A 23,437-nucleotide genomic window follows, 5' to 3' on the forward strand; every position below is an offset into this window, starting at 1 on the left:
AGGATTTAAACTAGACAGTATAAGCTGCTTGGGAAGGTTTTGGCCTCCATAAAGAGCTCATTTAAAAAGCAAGCATCCATGACCAAAAAACTTCATGTTTTGTGTGGAGTCTTTCAACTGATGGGTATCTCTAGACATGCTGCTAAATTAGTTGGGTATAGCTGTTACATGGACTGACTGCTCTCAATGCTTGGTCTATACCACTTCAGGGTCAACCACAGAGTTGAGTGGAGTCAGATGGGCAAACAGTAGGTAAATCCTGGTGTATGTTATCAGTTGCAGGAAATTGATCTACTATGGATAGTTGGATAAAGAAAGTCTGCCTTTAAAAAAAACAGTATTCAGTACCTGCAAATAATGTGCTTAGAAACCCTGCTAAGGGTAGATCTAACAGAGAACCTAAACAGCTTGAGAGCTTGAGAAATACTGGAGTATGGAAACACCAGCAGCAGATGATTGAGAATTTTGGGAAATCCTGTAATAAACCAGTAGGGAATACTATCCTTCCTATAAAGCTTGTCTTCCTTTTTCTGGGCAACAGGTCTGTTTCACAACATGAAAGTATATGCGGCATGTTTTCTGCTTTCTCTGATTTTTGTGTGCCCTGCAAATTGGTTACTTGTTGGGAGTATGTATGCAGAGAATACATACAACTTCAGTCTTAAATTAGTTTCTGTATGCATCAGTATGGAAGGAATTGGATTCCAGGGATTTGTCATCTTTGAGGACAAATGATCACCTTAGTTGTCACAGATTCTGTGTTTGGGACAAACAAGTGTTAGGCAGAAGAAGGAATCTCAGTGTTTGCACTGTGTGCATCTAACACAGAGCTCAATTATCTTCTATACTAGCCAGTTGGGTGGTGTTTTTTTGTTATTGGTTTCACCGAATACTGTTTAATATAGTTCCTGTCTGGACCTTATTGGTAGCTCACCTAAACTATATTACACTGACAGATTCTCAGTTACTGGTGAAAAAATGAGATGTATCCTGTTCAAGGACAATGTTAACAGATTTCCAACAGTCTGCTCCTCAGCACAGCATCACTTCAGGAAGAGGAAACATCTTTTATATCACTTGAACGGCAGCTAAGTGCTTTCAAGAAGTAGGAGTTAAATAGGTTACTTCTCTGGAAAGTTAGTTACTTAGGGAGAGAAGGACTTGCTGTGAAGTGTTTTATGAGGGCAGGTGTATACACAGATGATGAATGCCGTTGAAATGCTTCTCAGGAAATCCTTTAAGACCTGTTAGTGCTACACTTGCAGTACCAGACCTATAGAATGAAGAGCTGGTTTCTGAATAGCTGGAGGTCTGTTGCTACAGTTGCAGCCCATCTGCTGGTATCAGATCTGTTTTACCAACACTTACAGAATCTTACTCTAAATCTGCCTTGGCCAAAACCTTTAATAGGCTTTAGGGACCCTCTGACAGGCTTTTGGGTAGTTGATACTGACTTCTTGAAATAGATTGGTGTTCCTGCCCCTTTACAACTCTGTTTGTCCCTCAGGGCTTTTTTTCTGTCCTGCATCAGACACTTTAAAGTGAATTGTTTGGTGTATTTGAAGTATACGCATGCAGGCAAATACACATACACATTTTATATAGATAGGCGGTAACATAATACATGCATATGTATACACGGGTCACACATGTTCTTTCTCACATGGGTGTGCACTTATAGAAAGCACATCCTTCCTGAAGGCTGACATAAAGTTCAGAGCCAGGTCTTCTCACTTGCCAGTGCTTCTCACTTCCTTAGAATCAGCCTGCCTTCATTCAAGGAGAATGTTATGAAGCAGGAGCTTATAATTTGTTGTCTTTCTGATAGCTCTGTGTAGGAACGGTTTTTCCATGGACAAGTCAAATCCAGCCAGTTGCATGTTCACATCTCTGCTGTTCCCTTGGAGTGTACATGTTTCCTGATGGGGTCTCAGCATGAGAATAGACTATCATCAGATATCTCTGTTTTGCGGAGGTACTTCACTTGGTTCTAAAGCAACTTCATACACTTCCAAGTGATAAAGTTAGTCACTGCTTTCCCGTTGTTTAAAATTTCTTCAGCATAAATCTCTGCAGAGATTTTCACACAGGAGGACAATATATCATAGACTTTTTAAATTGTTTTTTTGGGCATATAAAAAGCATAAATCTCATGCCTTCTACTACCATGTCTGAGCAGAGAAAGGCTGTCTGTCTGAAAGCAAAATTACTTTTTTCTTCTGCTACAGAAGAGTGACAAAAATGCAGTGCTCTTTGATATTTGCTACTGTGCTTGAATTGCTGTTTACTTCAACTTACAGATAACTAGAGCAAGGATCTCTTGCTTATGCCTTGGTCCTAAAGACGCAGCTGTTCTTGTATATACAGTTCTTGACAGCTGAAACGTAGGCCTATGTTCTGTCTTGTCTGTTTTTCAGGGTAAAAATTCAGACTTTCACAATAAGAATTAGTCATCGCTTGTGTGAGTAATAGCTTTACTCCCGGACAGGTGAGTTCACAGATAAGATATCTGTGGTGTTATCTAGCTGCAGACTTCATAACGTTCTGTTCCTTATGCTGTATCTCCCCTTTCCCCCCCTGCAAAGTGAACAAAAAAATCATAACTGTCTGGGCAGGCAGCACGCTTTTTTTGTTTGGTTTTCTTCTTTTTGTCGCTTAAAGAAATCTAAATTTCCAAGGAGTTGGGAATGTTTTTGTCTTGAGCATCAAAGACTGCAAGGGAGACCATCCAGATGGATACCGCCCTCAGACATCCTCAAGTTTGAGAACATGGTCACTTCTTCCCCCAGCTGTGGGGCTGCTTCAGAATTGCTCCTGACAGTTACCAGTATTTAAAACATCATTCAGGGTCATGGCTGAGGAGAATGTTGTTATTCAGGAGACAGTCCACCTCAGTCAGTAATTATTGGACTCTCATTGGCTGTTTTCACCAAGAGTCATAAGCAGAAACAATGTAAGGATCTAGACTGATTTAGGGCATTGGGTAGGAAAGCCATTGGATTAGTTGTAGCAGCTGATTAGCTGAAGATAACACTTGCTAGGTGGTAAATTTTAAATTGGCTGGGGTTGGTATTTTTCATTTTCATAGCAAAAAAACCCCCAAACATACGTGTGCAGTTTAGTAGAAATATTGGTAGGTGGGGTGATCCATGTGGGAGTTTGTTAGCTCTCATATTGAGCTAAATATGTACTTAAACAAAAATCCGTGTGTTGTAGTAGTGCAGCTTCTTTGCCTGTATACACCTAAGGTAAAGCAGTGCTGGAGGGATCAGGTGCAGATAGATGTAATTTTCAAACTTATTCTGTTACTCAGCCAGTTTTTCATCTGTTGTCGGATGTTGTTTCCTTTGAACTGTCCTCTGGATAGTAGAGGTTTATTGTGGTTTCGTACCCAAGTTATGCTCACTGCCAGTAGATCACTTTCTTGTCGTGAGTATGCAAGGGTGCTGCTTTCAAACTAAAAACACAACAAAATTATTTCTGACACCATTACATTTCTCACATGAGTACCATACATTAGATTATTCTAAGTATGGAGAAACTGTTTTGGTGCCATATTAAAGTATCTCTTCTGCTAATTTGTTTTTCTAAAATGTCTGGTAGTCAAACAGATGAGGCTGACAAAGATTTTTCTGCACCATAACAACAGCAAAAAACAATTTGTTGAAGGATTGGATGTGAATACATAGGATTAAAATCTGGTTTTGAAATAACATGTGGTGGGGTTGGTCTTTATACTTAGAGTATGTTGACTTTAACAGTGATTTACAAATATACTACAATCCTAACACTTTATTACTCAGGTTGGTGGATATTAAAAATTATTTTCCCCAATATTTTAGCACATTAACATCGTTGTATTTCTTGCCTGAAAATCGGCAATTTTCTTAGTGGAGAGGAAAAAAAAAAAAAAAGCTGTAAAGCTTCCTGAAGTTGACTTTCTAGTGCCACATCCAAGAAATTTGAGGACTCTTACTCTCAGCATATTGTGCTTAGTTTCTTGCTGATCCAGTTGTGCTGCTTCCATGTACGCTGGCTGTTATGTTGCTGCAAGGGGCTCTTATACTGGGAAGAGGCACTTATAAAGTGAGGTACCATTCTCTGTTACTGAGACTGGAAGGATTAATATCTAACAGAATCTGAACTCTTCAGTACTAGAGAATGTATCTAATGTAGTAAAATTCGTGTCACTTTATTACCGCAGGACAGACCTTAAGCTAAGCTTTTAAAAAAACCACTCTGGATTAGGATTATCTATTAGAGAAGTTCTCTGTTGAACAATACTGGCTTAATTTGTACCTGTTAAATCAATGAAACTTACTTGTAGAACCACTGAGTTTCTAGTCTGTGGCAATTTGTGTCTTGGTGTTAAATATTTGATCATTATTCTCCAACATTGGGGACTGATGATAAAGAAAATCATAGTCATATGGAAAATCAGTTACTCTGTACAATTGTCACTACTTAATTGACTCATCAGAGCCTCATTTTCTTACTTGTAGTACCTTTAAAATGCCACAGATGGTGGGAAGTAGTACTTACTGACAGAATAATGCTTCCTAGTGACTCCATGATATTTAAATCATGTGTGTGCTACTATTTCAGCTTCTCTGACAATGATTTTTATTACCTCTTCAGCTGTGCTAAGAGCTGCAAGTGAATAAGGACTTCAGTCATGACCTTTTCATAGTATGTGTGGAATGTGTAGCTCTTGCATGCAACAATGGAATAACTGCTGGACTGAAGCTGGAGGTACCATTCTTACTTTCTCTCAGCGTAGTCTATCCTTGCTGCGGTGACAATGTGTGTCACCCACATAGACCTAGCAACAGTTGTGTACCCCAGTGTAGTTAATGAAGAGCATTACTGTCCCTGCATTGAAAAAAAGCAGTTGCAGTGGAAGGATGCCAAGGAAAGCATCTTCATCAAGACTGCCCCACAGTCTGGAATTTGTTTGTTGTAAGTGAAGTTATACGATAGACAGCACAACACTACATCGTGAAGTTACGTTGTCAATAGTAAGATGTGTTTTGCTTGTGATTATTTCATGTCATTGGAAGAGTTTAATGTTACATGTGAATAAGTGTATTATTGGTTGATCTGCTATTTGAAAAGCACTACTATGACCAAGCTGTTTTGCAGTCCTGAAATTTCTGGTTTTCCACTTACTAAGCTTGTCTTAGTCACAGGTCCTCTGTTCCTACTTAGCAATTAAAATGAAAGTTGCAAGTATGAGAAATGCACCAAGGAGACGTGCCTCTCCAAGGTGGAGCAGATCAACAGCAAAATAAGGGAGTTGCCCAAGGATCTTACACTGACTATTAAATTAAGAGAGGGATACAGGAGTCATGCCCCGATTTATGTGGATTAAGCTTACTTTGTAGTGATAATTATATACGGTTCTGAATACAATTTTAATATCAGATGTGAAACATCAGCTACCCTGATGTATAAAAGAACATTCTACAGTTGTCTAGAAAACATGACTTTCATGATTATTACATACATTTTGGACTGGATTTACTAGTTTGCCTTACATGAAGCCTCAGATAAACAAGTTTATCTGGTTCTGGTGATAGAGAGACACAAAAGCAAGGGAGGGAGTCAGCAATAACCCTTGCTTGTCTTCCATTGTGAGTTCAGTCCAATGCCAAAAGCTGATTTCTTTCCATCTTCCAGGAAAGAAAGAAAGAAAGCAATTCTGGAGTAAAATAAACACTGCTTGCCCTGGAAGTGCAAGCCAAGATTCTCAGTATGTCACATTCTTCTGTCTTCCAGACATGGGAATACAAGGCTGATTTAAGGCTTTGGAAGGAGAAATGCTAACATCTCCTCTGCTACAGTGAGTGTGAGATCATTGCTGTATGTTCAAACAAAAGGCCAACAGTGCCCAACTTCTGGGAGTGTCCACGTATTCTTTGTGTTTTATCACAAATCTGAGCTAGTTTCTGTTCCTTTACTTAAGAGGTTTGAGGGCAAGCAGCAAGCTATCAGTCTGAGGATGAGATGCGACTTTAAATAAATTTTTCTTTATATAGATTGAGGATTGGCCCAGGAGCATGGGACTGTTTTGCTGACATCTCATCCTGTCTGCCTACAGGAGAGAAAAAGGGGAGAGCATGGAAGGAAAAATGTGGGTGGAAGAAGATAATCTCTTCCATAACTGGGGGGAGGAAGTTCTTGGGTGTTAATACTAATCTCTGCTGACCTCTCCAAAATGAAGGAGGGAAGGAATAGTGCTTATACTAAGATAATACTATCGGGTAGCTGATTGAATGAAAAGCACCACAGAAGTGTGTTTGTTCACAAAAACCTAGACTCCCGCGACTTCTGGCAGCTATATATAGACTTAAAAAAAGAGAGGGGAGATGGGATTTGCATCTTGTGGTGCTTTTTGTCCCCTTTTCCTATCTATAGGAGGGGTGAAAATAGTGGTCATGGCACAAGCATTTGTTCCCTTACACTTCAACACAATAAATGAGAATAATGTGCAGTAATTAACTTGAGTGGGATTCTAAAAATTGTTTAAACACAGTTGACTGGATTAGCTTGTATATTTACCTTGATTGCATGCTTGACTTGAGTATTTGCAAGTAATGCCTTATTTTGTGGACAGTCTATGCAAATTGGACCTGCAGCTAGAGGAAGCCACGCTTTATGTGCACACATCTAAGTATGTGCGTATTTGAAAATAAGATTTCAAAGGCTACTGAAGCACAAGCTTTCTACCTTAGCTCCAGGGTTCTGCACTTAAGCACAGTTTCAGCAACAGCATTATTGGGTATAAACTAATTGATGGATGCATTCCAGGTTGTCTTTGGGGGTGTAAGATGTGGGTCAATGTAAATAAATAGGATAGGTGCCAGCATTCTGAAATTACAGGGCATAGTAATGACTCCAGATGCTTAGGCTCTGAAATAGGAGAGGCCAGACTTTCAAAACTGCTCAGGTATAGCTCCAGTTTGGTTTCACTGGGGTTTGTGCACATTGAGTGCTTTTAGAAAGCACTTCACACTCAGTGCAGAACAAAAGTGTCAGTGTTTTTTTAGGCAGCTAATCATGCCTTTAGACAGGTGAATTTTAAGAGGTTCTTTTAGACAGCTGTTGTCTTAAATGTGCTTCTGCTTTCAGGAATTTCTGTCTATAGAGGAGAGGCCAAGAAATGGCTGTTTGATTAACCCCTAAGAGAAAAGTGCTCCTTGGAAATTGCCACTTTTTGCCTAAGTATACCTGTGGAGCAAAGGGACAATAATGCTCGTATTCGGGACTGATAAAGTCAGCTAGTGGTGTTTTATATGGGAGAAATAAGGCGATTTTTTTCATCACAGAAAATGTTTTGGATGTGTATAGAGCCTTCTTGCTGTCTCTTTTCTCTGTTTTAAATTTGGTCAAAGGATAAAAATGAATACCAGAGTACATTATGTGATTATCTAGAAACTAGCACTGTTTTTATATTTACATTTTTTTCACTGCTTCTAGCACATCTAAAAAACCCTACAGAGCGTGTGACTAGAGCAGTTGCTCTCCATGTTTCTTGGCAGTGCATTCCAATGAGATATCAAATAAGTATGAGGTACTCAAGGCATCTTAGCTGATGTTGAAGCATGACTTTACTTTGACTTAAAGTTTTGGTTCTGAAGTTACAATGTGGGGAAAAATGCTGATGTAGAAGGTAAGGAAAAAAGCAAGGGATATGTGTTACTAAAACCAAAACACAAAGTTGTCAAGCAGTGGTTAAGGGGAAGCAGTTTCGGCTTTTTGACTTCCAGTCTGCTTTTAGGTACTTTTTGACAAAATTACTGATATGGTAATCTTTACTAAACACAGTTATAGCAATAGCTTCTTAATATTTCAGCTGGTAAGAGTTCAATAAAATCTGGAAAGAACAGGACATTAAACTTCCTAATTCTTGGTTGCTGATGGAGACCTTTACTTTCAAATTTAAAATGCATAAAGCAAAAAGTTGGTGGTTGGGTGAAATGAGAATTCTGAGCATTTAATTTCTGTGCTGCATATATAAATAGAGAGGTGTTTTGAAAATGTTGCAAGTTGTAGGAGAAAAAAGCATATACCTTGCAAATAACCATTTTGACAGTACTACTCAGTGTGAGGGGCTGCTCCTATTGTACATTCCTTACCTCACACTGGGAAAGTGTCAGACTGCCTCATGTGCCATGTTGGCACTACCTGAATGTTCCATAGATGATGTGCTTTTAACACGGGTTGATGGGACTGTAGAGTGTAGGAGCAAGGAGGTTACTGAGCTTGCTTTATACGGAAGAGACAGAACTACCCATCCCACTCATCAGGGAGTGTATAAGCTGTCTGCCTTAGAGGGAGGAGCTGGCAGTTGGTCCTCATGAAGTAAACAGGCTTTTAAAAGGAAGTGTTTTGAGACATGGGAGAGGCCTCTGGCTTAAGCAGCATTCTTTCTTGGAACTGTGCTGCCTGTATGGCTTAGGGCTGAATGGTGTGGAGGGTGAGAAATTGCACTTGGGGCTTGTTGATACAAATGATTTACACCTGAATTTACTCTCTTGTCCTGGAGGGAAAAAGAGCTGCTCCATGTGATGCAACTCCTTTCCTGTGGAAATTGTACTCCTGTATGGTCTAGGAGTAAATTCTGCCCCAGAGCAGGCAACCTGAAGGTAATGTTCATGTCTATGCTTCTTTTAATTTATCCACTGTCTTCCTATTGTGCTGTGCTCTCTGCTGTGTGAATGCCCCTTTTTAGGTGTTTTGTGGCTATGACCTTGTGTGGTTTTTGGGAGTATGGGGAATCCACGCCTTCATAGTTCATGGTTTTTGGGTGTATGGGGAATCCACGCCTTCATAGTTCATGCTGAGTTCATACCACCTAGCCCTTTGACATGCTTCCTGATCATGGCTGCACCTGGACTCCTCACCTTCTGAAGCCAAGTGCAGAAACAAGCTGTTCTTAGATTTGTAAGCCTCCCAATCCCATCTCCAGCTAAGTGTCGGCGTTGCTTCATATTAACGTGCCACCATAATGCTGTATCAAGGAAAAAGGAAGTGAACTCATCCTCAGAAGGTGCACCTTTCAATGTTCTTCAATCTGTCCATTTTTATTACAAGGAATGAAAGGAACAAGGCACAGGGTGCTAGCACAACAGATCTTGCTTACCTTAAATGAAGAGGAGACAGGGAGAAGACTCATTGCAAGAAAGTGGCCTGATAGGAACCTAACTAAGAGTATATTGACAACTCTGCCAGTGATTTCTTTGCCAGTCAGCTTGATATCCTGAAAAATACAGGGACTGCCAGAAGCATCTTTGGAAATCTGAAGAAGACTAGTTTGTACTGTTGATACAAGAGAAAACTCTTCATTTTACTTAGTTCTGCGTTCTGTCATTTTAGGCCAATACTATTCAGCTTTCCTGAGATCCGCTCAGCCTGTCTCCTTGGATTAGCCCCTCTTTGCTCAACTGAAATCAGCTAAAAGTTTACCCTTAGTGGAGATAACTCATCTTTATGGTGTCTTTTCTTCCCTGCATTCTAAGAGGTTGCTGTTCTTGGTCTGTTGTCCCCAGTTGCTATCACCCAGCTTCCTTTCTGTGAGTTCTTAGCAGTAGGAATTTAAATACATGTTTTAAATGGCGATTCATTTTAATTGGAAAATGAATGTTAGAGAACTATATAGCCACAGATGTAACAGCAATTAGAGGGCGAAGATGTAAAGACAGGCAATCTGTATAGTTTGGATACGGTATTCTACAAAAGCTTTATGTCTTTCTCTTACACAGATTACTTGATACTGTCATTATGTTGCAATTTATCAAAATGTTCAGGCATTACACAAAACCAAAAGCTTTTTTTGTGTATTGAGCACATAGCACTTCAACTTCAGTATTCACAAAGGACCGAACACTATTGAAGGCTCCCAGAATCTAAGGAGATAGCAAATTTGGAAGAACTGTGCATTGCAAACATTATCATTCCTACAAATTTCTCCTTTCTCCCTGTGAAAAACATCCATCACAAACAAACTAGTGGGGAAGAATTTTGTTTTGAGCCAGGTGCTTTTGCTCTCAGCTTCATTGTGTTAAATTAATGGTGCCTGGCTGCTAACAGGTGGACTGTACAGATGGAGAACTCTGGCCATGCAAACACTTCATTCCAACTTGCTTCAGTTGGTTCCTTGGTGACAGCCATTTTGTGGAAGATTTTTTTAATCTTTGGGATTAATGTGTTGGCCTGCTCTTTGCTGTGACAGACAAGCACTGCAGCTTCAAGATAGTTTTGAGGAAGAAAAGTTACCAAAAAGTTACTGAAACAGATACACATCAAGGAGAGTCCCACTCAGATCCCAACTCGTGCCATTTTGCGTGTGGCTGTATTTGTCATGACTGATGTTTTGTTGTATTTGGCCTTTCAAAACCAATTTGAAATGTTTTGGGTTTGGTGTGTTGTGACATTTGTTTCTCTTTGTCAAGCTACTGCTATCTGTAATACACAAGCAGATCTTGTTGCTTACACTGCTACAGCTGAGGCCTGTGTGGCTGGGTGGATATTCATGCACTTAGTGTGATCAAGAAATTGTTTTCTATAGGATTCTTTTACTGTTGATGTAACATGTTTAGGAGTTTGAGCAGACATGCTTATGGTCTTTGTAGTGATGTTAAATAGGGAATTAGTTTGTCTGCTACAAAACAGTCCTTGGTATTAATCACAGCTGAAAGGAATCAGGATTTTGCAGGATGGGGAAAAAGGGGAGTGGCAGAGAAGGATTTTGAGGGGGATTTTTTTTGGTGGTGTTATGCTCAGCATACTTCCTTTGGAATATTTAGCACAAAAAGTTTTCATAGAATCACAGAATGGTAGGTGTTGGAAGGGACCTCTGGAGACCATCTTGTCCAACCCCCCTGCTTGAGCAGGCACACCCAGAGCAGGGGGCACAGGGACGCATCCAGGAGGGTTTTGAATGTCTCCAGGGAAGGAGACTTCACAATCTCCCTGGGCAGCCTGTTCCACTGCTCTGTCACCCTCACAGGAAAGAAGCTTTTTCTCATATTGAGGTGGAACTTCCTGTGTTCCAACTTGTCCCCATTGCCCCTTGGCCTGTCATTGGACACTACTGAAAAGACCCTAGTCCCATCATCCTGATACCCACCCTTTAGATATTTGTAAGTATTGATAAGATCCCCCCTCAGTCTTCTCCAGGCTAAGCAAATCCAGGTGTCTCAGCCTTTCCTCATAAGGGAGATGCTCCAGTCCCCTGATCATCTTGGCAGCTCTCCGCTGGACTTGCTGAAGGAGTTCCACATTCTTCTTAAACTGGGGGGCCCAAAACTGGACACAATAGTCCAAATGTGGTCTCACTAAGGCAGAGTAGAGGGGGAGGATAACCTCTCTTTATCTGCTGGCCACTCTCCTTTTAATGCATCCCAGGATACTGTTGGCCTCCTTGGCCACAAGGGCACTTGCTGGCTCATTGTCAGCTTGTTGTCCCCTAGCATTCCCAGTTCCTTCTCAGCAGAGCTGCTTTCCAGTAGTTCAGCCCCCAGCCTGTACTGGTGCATGGGGTTGTTCCTCCCCAGGTGCAGGACCTTGCACTTGTTCCTGTTGAATTTCATCAGGTTCCCCTCCACCCAGCTCTCCAGCCTGTCCAGGTCTCTGGATGGCAGCAGAGCCTTCTGGTGTATCAGCCACTCCTCCCAGCTTGGTATCATCAGTCAGCTTGCTAAGGTTACACTCTATCCCATCATCCAGTTCATTGATGAATATGTTGAACAGGACTGGACCCAGCACAGACCCCTGTGGAACACCACTAGTGACAGGCCTCCATCCAGACTCTGCTCCATTGATCAGGAAACACTTGCAGATCATATATATATATTCAGTCCCTAGGAGAAAATGAGGTATTTTAATCTGAGTAATCCAGTTTGATTCTAGATGTTAATACTGAAATTTGAGACAGTGCCATGAAATCAGAAAATACCCTGGTACAGTTGATAGACCAGACACTTTGTGCCAGGTGTATGAGAGTCCCATACTGACTAGAAACATGTTTATCTCTGGCTTTTTATCCATTTATTGCAAATCTGTATTGGTCCCTAGCTTTCAATTTTGAACGGTATATATTTTTTTTCTTTGGGGATTCAGTTTCATTTTTCTTTCAAATGTGGTCTGGATCTATTTTCCCTTCCATTATCTTTTGATGATGACTTTTGAACTTTAATTACTGAAAACAGATCTGGCTTAGAAAATATGCAGAATAATTGAATAGTAAAAACTGGTAAGCTGTGGAGTAAGGAAAAATAAGTTATGATGAAATGCAGCCAGCAATATGTTGTTTTTCAGTAGCATAGTATAGAGTTCTAGCTGAAAAGGCTCTGGGTAGTACTTCAGCGAGTATCTTCATAGCCCATGTTTTCAGTTAGAAACTGCAGGATAATCAGCCTTTTGTATTTCCATTATATGGGTATAAGCCTACTTATCTGGAAGTAAAAAAACATGGAAGGCATAAAAGTGCCTAAAGAGTTGGGAAACTATGTATAGCTACTCAGCCTGTCCTTGCAAATTGTTAGATTAATATCCATGAGTGTACATCTGAGCCAGGATTGGATGCTGATGGGCAGGTTCTGGCTAGTTGATTGGCAGGGAGAGTGAGAAACCTCCAGCAGTACTGTTGGGTCATATAAAGCTGTTGATATCAGTTACTGACCTTGGGACAATATGCATTGCTTGTGGAACATTCAATTTCTGGCAGCAACTTTGGAGCATTTGAGACCTAACAAACTCATCGCTGATGATTGACAATATACCTTAGGCTCTTACTGCAGCTCACTGCCTCAGGGTTTTATTCTTTGGGCTCTGGAGAGAAGCAGAGAGAAGTGACTGCAACTGCATCTCAATCAGAAATATAAATTGGCGTAAGTGCTCAATCTGAGAACATTTAGTGTCCAGAGAAAGCTGACCTAATTAAGCAGACACATGATTTGTTCCTGAGCTTACCAAAATGATGAAGCTTTGACTTTGTGAGAACACTTAGGGATGCATTCTTCAGTTGTCAAAATGGTTTTGGTTTTGAACAACTGAATACCATATTGTGGTATGGTGAAAATGGTTTAACTCTTTGAAAAAATATTAAGACCTGACTTCTTTTAGTATTTGTTTTCTAGGGATGTAATCCGTAGAGTGCTGCTAACAGTTCTACTTTGTTTTCTTAAATCTGTGAAGAAGCTGAACAAAGGAGAAAACTCTCAGTTCCACAGCTAGCTAGCTAGCTCATTTGCTTGCATGTTTGCAGGCAGTGCTTCCTATCGGTCATGAAATAATATAAACAGCCCTGTGAAAATATATCGGAAGAAGAGCTTCCTTTTTTAACAGCAGCTTGACTGACTTCGACCTGCCAAAATAATGTTAATAGCTGATTTCCTTTAATAAACCTGTAACTTGTAATCATTCTGTCATTTTTTTTAAACAGAGCAAACTCTTGCCCATAGCATATGGACTAATGCCAGCTTGTCGAGTTTTTTGATTTAGTAGCCTACTATATTAATATGGATCATTGTGGTCTTAACACAAGTTTTTCCTCTTCATGATGGCAGGTGCTCAGAGTTCATCGTCACGGTGAATGTTTTGTAGCATTTGTATTGGATGGGTTCTGTTAATGTTAAAGAACTGTTGTGACTGAGAACTGGACATGGGCTGTTACTACTTGAGTACTACATGCAAAGAGAAAATAACTCTTATGCGTTCTTAAATCAGTCTGTCTCATTTCCCAGGTAACATGCATGTGTCACTGGCAGAGGCTCTGGAGGTTCGAGGCGGGCCACTGCAAGAAGAGGAAATATGGGCTATTTTGAATCAAAGTGCAGAGAGCCTTCAAGAACTATTCAGAAAAGGTAAGCATTTTTGAAGACTGATATAAGCAGAACTGGAAACATCTTCGTTGTGTTACATGTTGTGTAAGTAAATTCCCTTGTTCTTCTTAGGCTCTAAACACAAATAATGACTTGCTTCTAGGTTAGGCTTGGGTAAAGTGCCTAGCTGCACCCCAGTCCAAAGGATGTTTTCAACCATTACTTCACATTCTGTCAGGACCCATGTCACATTTAGTTTCATGTGATGACAACTTCACTTTGGTAGGAAGCTACCACAGAGTCTTTGCATTATTTTAGACTCACTGAAATGAGAGAAACATAGAAAAATTATAAAAAGGTCTGAGACCATTGGAGCACTTTGGACCTGAAGGGGACATAAACGGCTATAGTACAGTGCAGTCGTGACCAGTCTGGTCCGAAGAGACTTGGGGAGGCCAAAGGTGAGCCACTGAAAACTTGACCAGAGGGCTATGTATCATTCCCCAGAATGCAATTAGCAAGACATAGGGATACTGAGAGGAATGTGGTGGCTTACTATACGTTAAAGGACTAGAAGTAAGTATCTCTTCTGCCCCATTCCCCCAGCTTAGTAGGCTCTAAGTTGAGCATCTGCAATACTGCTAATAACTATGTTTTAACACTAGGTCTAAATATGGAACCCTTCCTCTTCCATATTTTTTCCTTCCTTTCTTTTCTTCAAAATCTGAATATCCTTAAGCCCCTTCCCCCTGCTTTTTTGAATTTTATAGCAATAAAAGCTTAACTCCAATAATTAACTTTAGTGACATCTTTAACTTGGTCTCAGATGGACTATGTGGTCCCATGATGCATCTTAGTATTTCAGCAAATTTATGGGGGTCATCTCTTTATATCTAAGCATGTATATGTAAGCTTATTCAGTTTTATTCAGGAAAAATCAAAAGCTCATACTTTGAAAATGGCCATTGTTCTGCCACATTGCTATGCAAGGGGCACATCTTCGCTATTGAGGGCAAAATCTATTGTATATTTTTGCATGTGTTTGGCTTACAATTTCACCAGTACTCAACATTTAAGTTGTTTTGCGGGGTGGTTTTTTTAACATTTGGTTTAGACAATCCATCAAGTCAAGACACTAGGTCTATCTCGTACATTGTACAACCTTTGAAAGTGGTCTTTGGATACTTCACAAAGACGCCAAAGAAGGCAGATGTAGGCAGAAACTGCCATATGGCGTTTGATTTCCAACCAAGCTTGACTTAGCATTATAAATATGAAATTTTATCAACCTCTCCAAAATATTTTTGGTAGGCAAATTATGGGTCGTTTTGATATCCCATACAAATCTCCATTTGCCCTTTATCAGTGAGCTTAGAGCCTAAGAATAATTCCCTGTTAGGAATGCTGAGTTTATTGTTGCAATTTGACTGTCCTGTCCCTCTGCTTCTTTTATTGCAAGAAAGGGAAAGCTGGCATCTTCTTTTGTGTCTTTTTCTCTTTATTGTCTCTCAGAGAGAATCAGAGGAATTTGTAAATATTTTTATTTTTTTAAGGAGGGCAGGTGGTTGACACCAAGTTAGAGCTTGGCCAAAGAGAGATCTTGAATGATTAGAGGTTACTCTTGAAATCTTTACAGGAATCAACACATTGAGTTCCATCTTGAAATCCACCTGAAATATCACAGTAGCATGAGTCTATAGTAGGAAACCACTTAAGACACTATCTTAGATCTAAATTCTTTTCAAGAAGGAAGCCTCCACTGAAAACAAGAGCTTACCCTTTCTTGGCCTAAGAGTAGTGCAGAAAAGTTACCATAATTACTATGAAGGCTGCATGCAGGCATTGAAAATGAGTATACAATCAGCCCTCCTTCAAAGGGACAAGTACTGAAAGATGAGAGCATGAAATGGAAATCTGCCCCAAGACTTCTGGTATGCCCTTTTAAAGTAGGGGACTGTTTGCCAGCCAGGACTGGCTAAGGTGGCAGAAGCTTCTGGTCTGTCTTCCCATCAGTGAAGACCGAAACACAAATTCAGATAAAATCAGTGCCAGAAGAATCTGTCTCTTCTTGGAGATGAAGCTGTTTTATTGAGTTGTTTTTCTGCTAGTTCAGCAAATTATTTCAGTTGCATGCTATTAATTAACGTGGGATATAGCCCTGTGGTAAAATGCACTTCAAGACACCCAGATGAAAGAGCTTTACTATGTAGCTAAGGTTGACAAAGGCAATCTAATTCCTCTCAGCAAGATTAGGGTAACCAGACAGTCTTTAATGAAGATTTTGCTTCACTAAGGAAACAATCTGGAAACCTTTTTTGGTCATCTTGAATATCGGTTTCTGTGTTGGCTTGTAAAGATGTGTTGCAGAGATGCAGGAATAGAGAATGCAGAGGTTCCTGTAGGCTTGTCTGACTCAATTTTGTTCTTCATTTGCGGAGGACTTGTAGCAAATGGAGAATCCTAGAGAAGTTGTGTTTCCTTCGGTCAAATTTCAGATCTAGCATACAGCATGGAAGAGCTATTTTATAGCAGAGGATGAGCTTCCAAAGTTCTTCAGAAATGACCAGTCATTCCTGGGCAGAGGGCGATAAGGCAAGCTTTCAGTTTCTGCAAGTTCACAGCATGCTCAGCTCTGACCAGTGTCAGAGATGCTCTCTTCTTTCTCCATGTATAGTTCTGGAGTCCCTGAATATGTTGTTCTGTAACAAAATCTAAGTTTTGATGAGCATTTTCTATATTAAGTTTCTTAAAAAAAACAAAATCAGTCATACTGTTCAACGATCTGTGGTCCAACTGTTTTGAAATGAGGGGGATAAAAAGGCCGTGGAAATCATCAGCTCTCAGATTGCTGTCTGTTGGCAGCCTGCCTGCACCAGCCCAGCAGCCACACATGCTTAAAGGAATTACCAGCCCAAGGAACCATTTATTTATTTATGTAATCCTGGTAGAGTTTTGGTAGTCTGCTTGAAGTTGAGAATCCTTGCTGTTATTCCATCAACGGAAAACATTTTCTTCAACTAATTTCTTAAATTGGTTTCAGGAAATTAGGGAAAAATGCCCAAAACAAGCTTCTGTTACAGATTTGATTACTACTTGATTTTTAAAAGTTCTGCATGTCTTGTAGTGAGTCCATCTTCTTATCTGTCAAACAACTGAATAAAAGAAGCACAGAATGAAAATCCATGTCTTGCATGGTTAGTCACATATCATACCATGTCTAATTCACTGACACAGAAATATGCGTATTTTTATGCCTGTTTGTATTTATGATTCTAACAGGTGTTGAACTCTGAAATCAATCTGTAAATTATTTTAAAAATCATTATAAGCAGTGAAAGATTAGATTGAAATGCCCAGTTGCTAATCACTCATTTAGAAGATCAGCTCTGGTACCTGTCCTGTCAGCGTATTATAAGCTGTTAAATGGAGGAGAAAGACAATCCAGTACTCAGTTGCAGGTCTGACATCAGTTGTACTAGTGATGTTGAGATTTAATCTGGAGATTTGAAAAGGCCGATACCAGACCTGCCCTTCTTTTACATCTGTTTAATTATCTGCAATAACTATTTTGCTGTTGAGAGGGTGTATCAGCTGTTTCAGACATGCTGTATCTTGTGCTCAGGACTCCACGAGGTCAAAGTAACAGGTCTTTGAAGTGAAGTATATCAAATGTGAGCATATAAGTGTAAGGAGCATGCTGTGTTCTCTGCTGCTGAGAATTATAAACCAAGTGTCCCTCTAATTAGGTAGTTTTATCTGGGAGAGGTTTATCAAAACTTGAAAGCAGGGAAAACTTCATACGTTACCCAGGCCACTCCTATGCTGAAGCATGTATTGTACATTCTGAAAATAATAAGGGGAAAAAATGAGTCTGATAATAGAAAGGCAGGTTGAGCAAAGAAAGAGAGACTTTACAAATTTACTGTCTTGCAAATTTGTATATGGGAAATGATTTATGTAAAGAAAAGTGATAACATCTGACAGTGGATGTGAAGAAGGACAATTGTGTGTTTCGGTCCTGTAAATCTGGTTGACAGTCATACTATTGCATCTGCTTAGCTTGGGTAAGTATAATGAAAAGAATGAAGGCAAAGTGTGAAATATGTTGATGGGAACTAGTGGTGGGTACCAAGTAGTCATAGACCTAGTTAGGATGGAGGGGGAAATGGATTGTTTTGGTTGACAGGAGAGAAAATGCAATGGGGGTGGGTGTGTGGGTGGGGGTGTGTGTGTAAATCCTCATGCTCCAGCCACTCCCTGCTGGCAGGTGTTAAATGATTGGTTTTTTTCCTTTACCAATAACTGTTGAGGAATAATTTTTTTTTAACCTTCTGGTAACATTTCATCTTTTGGTTGCTGAGAAGGAAAGAGATCAGACTTTTCTGGGGTTTGGTGATTTTTGTTGTCATTGTTTTGCTTGTTTTGTTTTTAAAATCCCTCCCCAAGTGAGGTTCAGTTCCTAACTGTTCACCCTGTTTCTTGCTCCAGTACTCTCAGGAAAGAGTAAACTTCAGTTAGCCTCTCGGTGTTTCTCCCTGTGCTGATATTTTCCAAGCGGTTCAGTGTCCCATCAGAGCTCTCTCCTTGGTCCTACCCCTTTGTGCCTAAGGGGGAGGGAGCAGAAGTGCTGCAGCACTGCTTCCTTGGCACATCAGGCATGTGGGGACATGCTGCACCAGCTCGAAGGACTTACAGCATAAGTGGTCCCTTGTGCTGGAATAATCCTGGACTGTCTAGAGATGCATTGGTGATCTGCCTGCCTCCAACCTGGCCTAAGCACAAAAACCTTAGTTTCCTTTGCACTAGGAGAAATCTTCCTTGTCTCAGTGGGGGCTATAGAGCAAAGCAAAGAGATGAGTGTTGAAAACCTTGGGTTTGGGTGGTTCTGTGCGTTTTTAAGGTATTTCTTTTGTGTCCTGAAAGAGCTGAAATGTGCATCACTTCTGACCATTTTTGCTAATGGCTGTGGCCTAGGAGAGAATTAGGAAGAAATAAAACTGAAGGAGCTTGAATTGTGTGTTTAGTTTGGGAATTCAAAATTAGCTGCCATCAATATCATAAAATGGCTTAATTTTAAATTTCTACCTGAACTTACTGTCTATTATAATATGGTGTGGGGTTTTTTTTTTTGTCTTGCATCCTGTTAAACCATGTAAAGGACTGTACTAAAAGTCTTTCATTTGTTTGGCAGATGCTGTGTAGCTGAAGGTTATTTCAGTTTTTATCACACTTAAACCAGTTCACGCTCTCACTTTAAGAAAGACCACACAATTTATCTGTGTCTTGGCACTGCTTGATAAACTGTGCTCTCACAAGTGTTTTGTTACCAAGTTGCATAGTTCTGGAGTTAACTCAGAATGTTGGCAGCTCTAGTGCTGTTGAAAGCCTACTGGATATAAAATTGACTAGGAGCCGTATCCTGAATTCCAGTGCTTTTAAAAAGAGGGGTTTCAATCTCTCTTTTGTCATTTCCCCCTGTGTTTTGTGGAGTATGTTTCCCTTACTGCTCTTGTAAATTATTCTGAAAGCATAAACAGAAGATTACGTTAATAATATGACTGGAAACCTGTTTCTGTTGTCTTCCTGTGGTCCCCAGCTATTTGATGCATAGCATCTTTGTTACTTTTTTTCTCCCAGGGTACAATCACCCAAAAGGGTAAGAGTAGAGTTACTTAAAAATATTTTTCTTATGTTAGATCCGCATAGTAGGAGCTTTAAGACAGTTGGTTTGGTTTGCAATGCATGCCTTAAGGAAGGAAATGGAGAACGAGTTAATTTATTCTCATCCTTTGTTATGGTAGATTAGATTCCCAAAGCTGTGATGTAGGCAGCATGACCTGCTATATTACTTAAAATCTACTAAAAGTTTGTTTAAATTAATATTGGGAAGACTTCAAGATAAATGCAGGTTTTTTTAATTGTTCTTAAAACTAAATCATGCTTCCATCTCATTAACTCTTGTTTCTGTAGTATGTTTCAGAATATGAAGAGTTCATAGGTATTTAAAGTCTTTGTCATACAAAATGTTAATTTAAGGATAAAGCGTCCCCATTACTCAAGGTTCCCAAGTTGGGGCTTTTAAGCAGAAATCTTATAATATTTTAAAATGTTTGGAGTTTGGTTTTTTGGGTGTTTTTCTGTTTCAGTGGTGTATACATACAGAACTAGTAAAAAAGCTAGTAGTTATCTGCAGGGCTATTTTTGGGAGTTGATGGCCAACGAAGGTCGTCTTTCTAAAAATGCTTTTCTATATAATGTAATATTTCCTTATGTACATATAATAGGAAGGGTCTTTCCATTCCTTTTCATTTCTTGTGTTTAGTGTCTGAACTTACTGCCACAACAGTGAACAGCAGTTGTTCTGTTTTGTGTCAGAGGAAGTGGGGTTAGAGTTACAGTGCAAAATGTCAACTCTTGGATCTGGGAGGAACAGATAATGTTATTTTCATTCTTAATTAAAATTTTATTTGATTTAGTTGACTGAAGTAAATTTACAGTACTTTCACCAGACATGGTGTTTAAAGTTATTGTTGGGGGAGTTTTATTCAGCTCATTTTTAAATTTACATATTTGATGGCTTTTTCACAACATGAGATTTCTGAACTCTGGCTTTGAAGTTGACCATGCTAAGAGAAGGTGTGTGTAGAGGTAATGTCATTTGCTTTATGCCAAGTGTCTTGTTACACACTGTGGTGAAACCATGATCTTGGACATGATTAGTTATTTTTACTACTGTATCAAGCAGATATTTTGTTGTAGCCATTGAATAGAGAGATTCCAGGCTTAAATCTTTTTGGTAGCTAAGGGTCGATTGGATTGCTGTAGGGAAGAAGGAAAATATGTATTGCTGTGTAAGGATTGGTAATTAATGTCTGCATGAAATTTAGAATGTCTTCTCTTGACCACATTTATACTGTGTTGTTCAAGTAGCTCAGGAAATGTAGTTCTTTGGTTGTTGGTTGGATTTTATTTTTTTATAACACCTTGATAAATTCAGTATTTGAAGTCACACTGGAGGAGGTCTAGCAACAGAAAGATACTTGTACAGCTTGTTAGTTGAGCCATATTCAGTTCAGCTTTTATTGACATTGGTAGGTTCAAGTAACATATTTTACATGCTAAAATGGGATAGGAAAGCTACCTGAGATCTTGTCTTCTGTGTATAAGAGTTATAATCATGTATGGTTTTGTATTTGGTATTTTCGAAGGGTGTTTTGGGGCATTTGGTTTCCAGGGGGAGCTCAGTGGTTCTACGTGAGAGCTTAAATTGGTTTAGCCTACATGATCAGAGATACCGTCCATTGATTACTTACTATGCCAGACCAATAAAATACAGTCCCCTGAGGCAAGACGACTGAGCCTCTCCTTTATGTAATAAAAAGCAGAGCAGGGGGAAGCCAGTTCTGCACTGTGAATCCTAAGCTTGTCATACTGGCTTTCAGCAAAACACACTGGCATTTTAAAATCCATTAGAAAAAGTATCACAAACTCCTTTCATTCTCAGGTGATTAAACAACTTGAAATAACTTCTTGAAGTAGACTCTGTATATTCTTTCAATTTCTAGAACGTTTGTTGTCCTCAGTGGTCTCTTCCTTTTTAAAGCAGACTTCTGCATAGCGATTTAAGGTATGTTCAGAAAAACGTGTAGGTTAGTGTTAGACTGAAAAATTAAATTAATATATTATCAATATGATTGAATTATTAAGCATTATACTGAATTACATCTCTTGCATACATTGGTAGGAGGGGAAACTTTCTGAGCTTCAGAATCTGAAAGTTGGGAACATTTTTCTATATAACTGTACTACCAAGTTATCAATATAGTTTTGCTTTGGTATCACAGAATGTAAAAAGCTGGAAAGCAATTTATTAGCTTATTTTGGAGGAAGGGGTGTTGAAGAAATTGAAGCACTTACCTGGTAGATCCTTTTACATCTGGTACCTACAAGCAGTAATTAAATACACTTAATTCCTAGAGGATTAGAAATATTCTAGATTACAAGATAGTTGAATAGGCTAGGAACCAGCACCGTAGAAACATCCTGAGCTGATAGGAGAGTGGAATATGTTGTTAGTGGTGGAGCTGAAGGAGGAAAATTATTCTGCTGTTGTTGCTTACTATGTAGAGGGAAAAGAAAGACTTGTCCTTCAAATGCCTATTTCCTCAAATCGTTGATGTATCAGGTAGCAGAAAACAGAGCAACTGCCTCTTTGCCTGTGGAAAAATAAGAGTTAACTTGTATGTTACTTGGATAAATACCTATACTTCCTTCAGTGAAACTGAGTTGATTTGCTGTTTGAGGTATAGAAAAATTTTACCTAAGGAGATGGCCTCTCTTTCTTCTTTCAAGGGAGATTTTGGGGTTTAACACTTCCCCCATGTGTGTGGCCTGTTTCTCCCCCCCCCAGCCCCTTTTCTTTTTTTCCAGACGTGCAGCCAGAAGCTTGCCAGCAGTATTATCAGACATCAAAAACCTAACTGGCAAATTGCATATTCGTAGTGTAAAATTTTCATTGTTACTTTCAGCTCTCTGATTTCAGTGCTTGTTATGCTATTTTCAAGTATTATTCACAGGGTTTGAATGGGCACTCTTAGTAAGGTTTCAGGTTTATTCTTTGCCCACTTCCGCTGCTGCCTAGAATTATTCTTCTCCTTTTAACTTCTGAAATAGGTTTTTTCTTTAGGCCAAAAACGGACTTCTGTGCCCCAAAACTTTTCTTTTTTGTCCAGTTCGATAGCTACTGTAGTAAGGAGTATTTAATCTCTCTAACTTTGTCTTCCCTCTTCAGACCATTGCTTCTCCAGCAGTGCTATATTAGTGTAGCAGGTAACTCCATTCTTATTGTAGGAATTAGCCTTAATGACATGTTCACTACAAAACATGATAATTTTTTTATGTTGACTGTAACATAAATGAAGTAACTGAGGACAGGAGAGCTTGTGAGTATTTTAGCAGGCTCTTCCTGAGCTTGCTGGTATGAATAATAGCAAAGAATAGTCAAAAAAGATAGGTGTTACTCCATAGTGTGATTAAAATTGAGGTGGTGGTTGAGGTTATGAAGCACCACAGGTGGAAAAGGAAGCATGAGTTTATTCCACTAATAATATGCAGGCTGATGTTAAATGTCTCTTTGAGCAAATAGAATAACATAAAGCAAGGCCATCAAACAATGTTGCTTTAAATTCAGGTTTGTTTGGGTTTTTTCCCCTTTCAAATACAGCTGATCCTACTGCTCTGGGATTCATCATTTCTCCATGGTCTCTGCTGCTGCTTCCATCTGGCAGCGTATCATTTACTGATGAAAACATCCCCCAACAAGACCTGCGAGCATTCACATCACCAGAGGTTCTACAGAACCATTCTCTATCATCTCTGTCAGATGTTGAAAAGGTATGGTACCTCTTCCTTGGCAGATACCTCTTGTCTTTTGCTGTTGATCCCTTTACAAAGTAGTTATAAACCGTCCTTTTTGTCTCCCTTTGATTATTGATTTGTATCTGTAATTGTTGATTTCTTTTGTGAGAGAGGGAGGGATCCTCCTACTTTGTTTTTGTCTGTAAGGAACAGTGATTATGGTTGCCTGTGCCTATGAACAAGTGCCTGTGTGC

At 39.5% G+C, this 23,437-nt stretch overlaps 1 protein-coding gene across 4 annotated transcripts in view; it reads left to right on the top strand.

The window, feature by feature from the left end:
- Positions 1-23,437, top strand: part of PTPN13 (protein tyrosine phosphatase non-receptor type 13) — a 134,871-nt gene that overhangs the window by 14,115 nt on the left and 97,319 nt on the right. For all 4 annotated transcript variants that reach the window (XM_075090352.1, XM_075090348.1, XM_075090349.1 and 1 more), the window contains exons 3-4: positions 13,749-13,868; positions 23,050-23,219. In XM_075090352.1, coding sequence (XP_074946453.1) covers positions 13,754-13,868; positions 23,050-23,219 — 285 coding nt within the window. In that variant the 5' untranslated portion in view covers positions 13,749-13,753. The remainder of the gene's footprint in view (positions 1-13,748; positions 13,869-23,049; positions 23,220-23,437) is intronic.

This window comes from Phalacrocorax aristotelis, chromosome 4 (genome assembly GCF_949628215.1).
Source record: "Phalacrocorax aristotelis chromosome 4, bGulAri2.1, whole genome shotgun sequence".
NCBI lineage: Eukaryota > Metazoa > Chordata > Aves > Suliformes > Phalacrocoracidae > Phalacrocorax > Phalacrocorax aristotelis.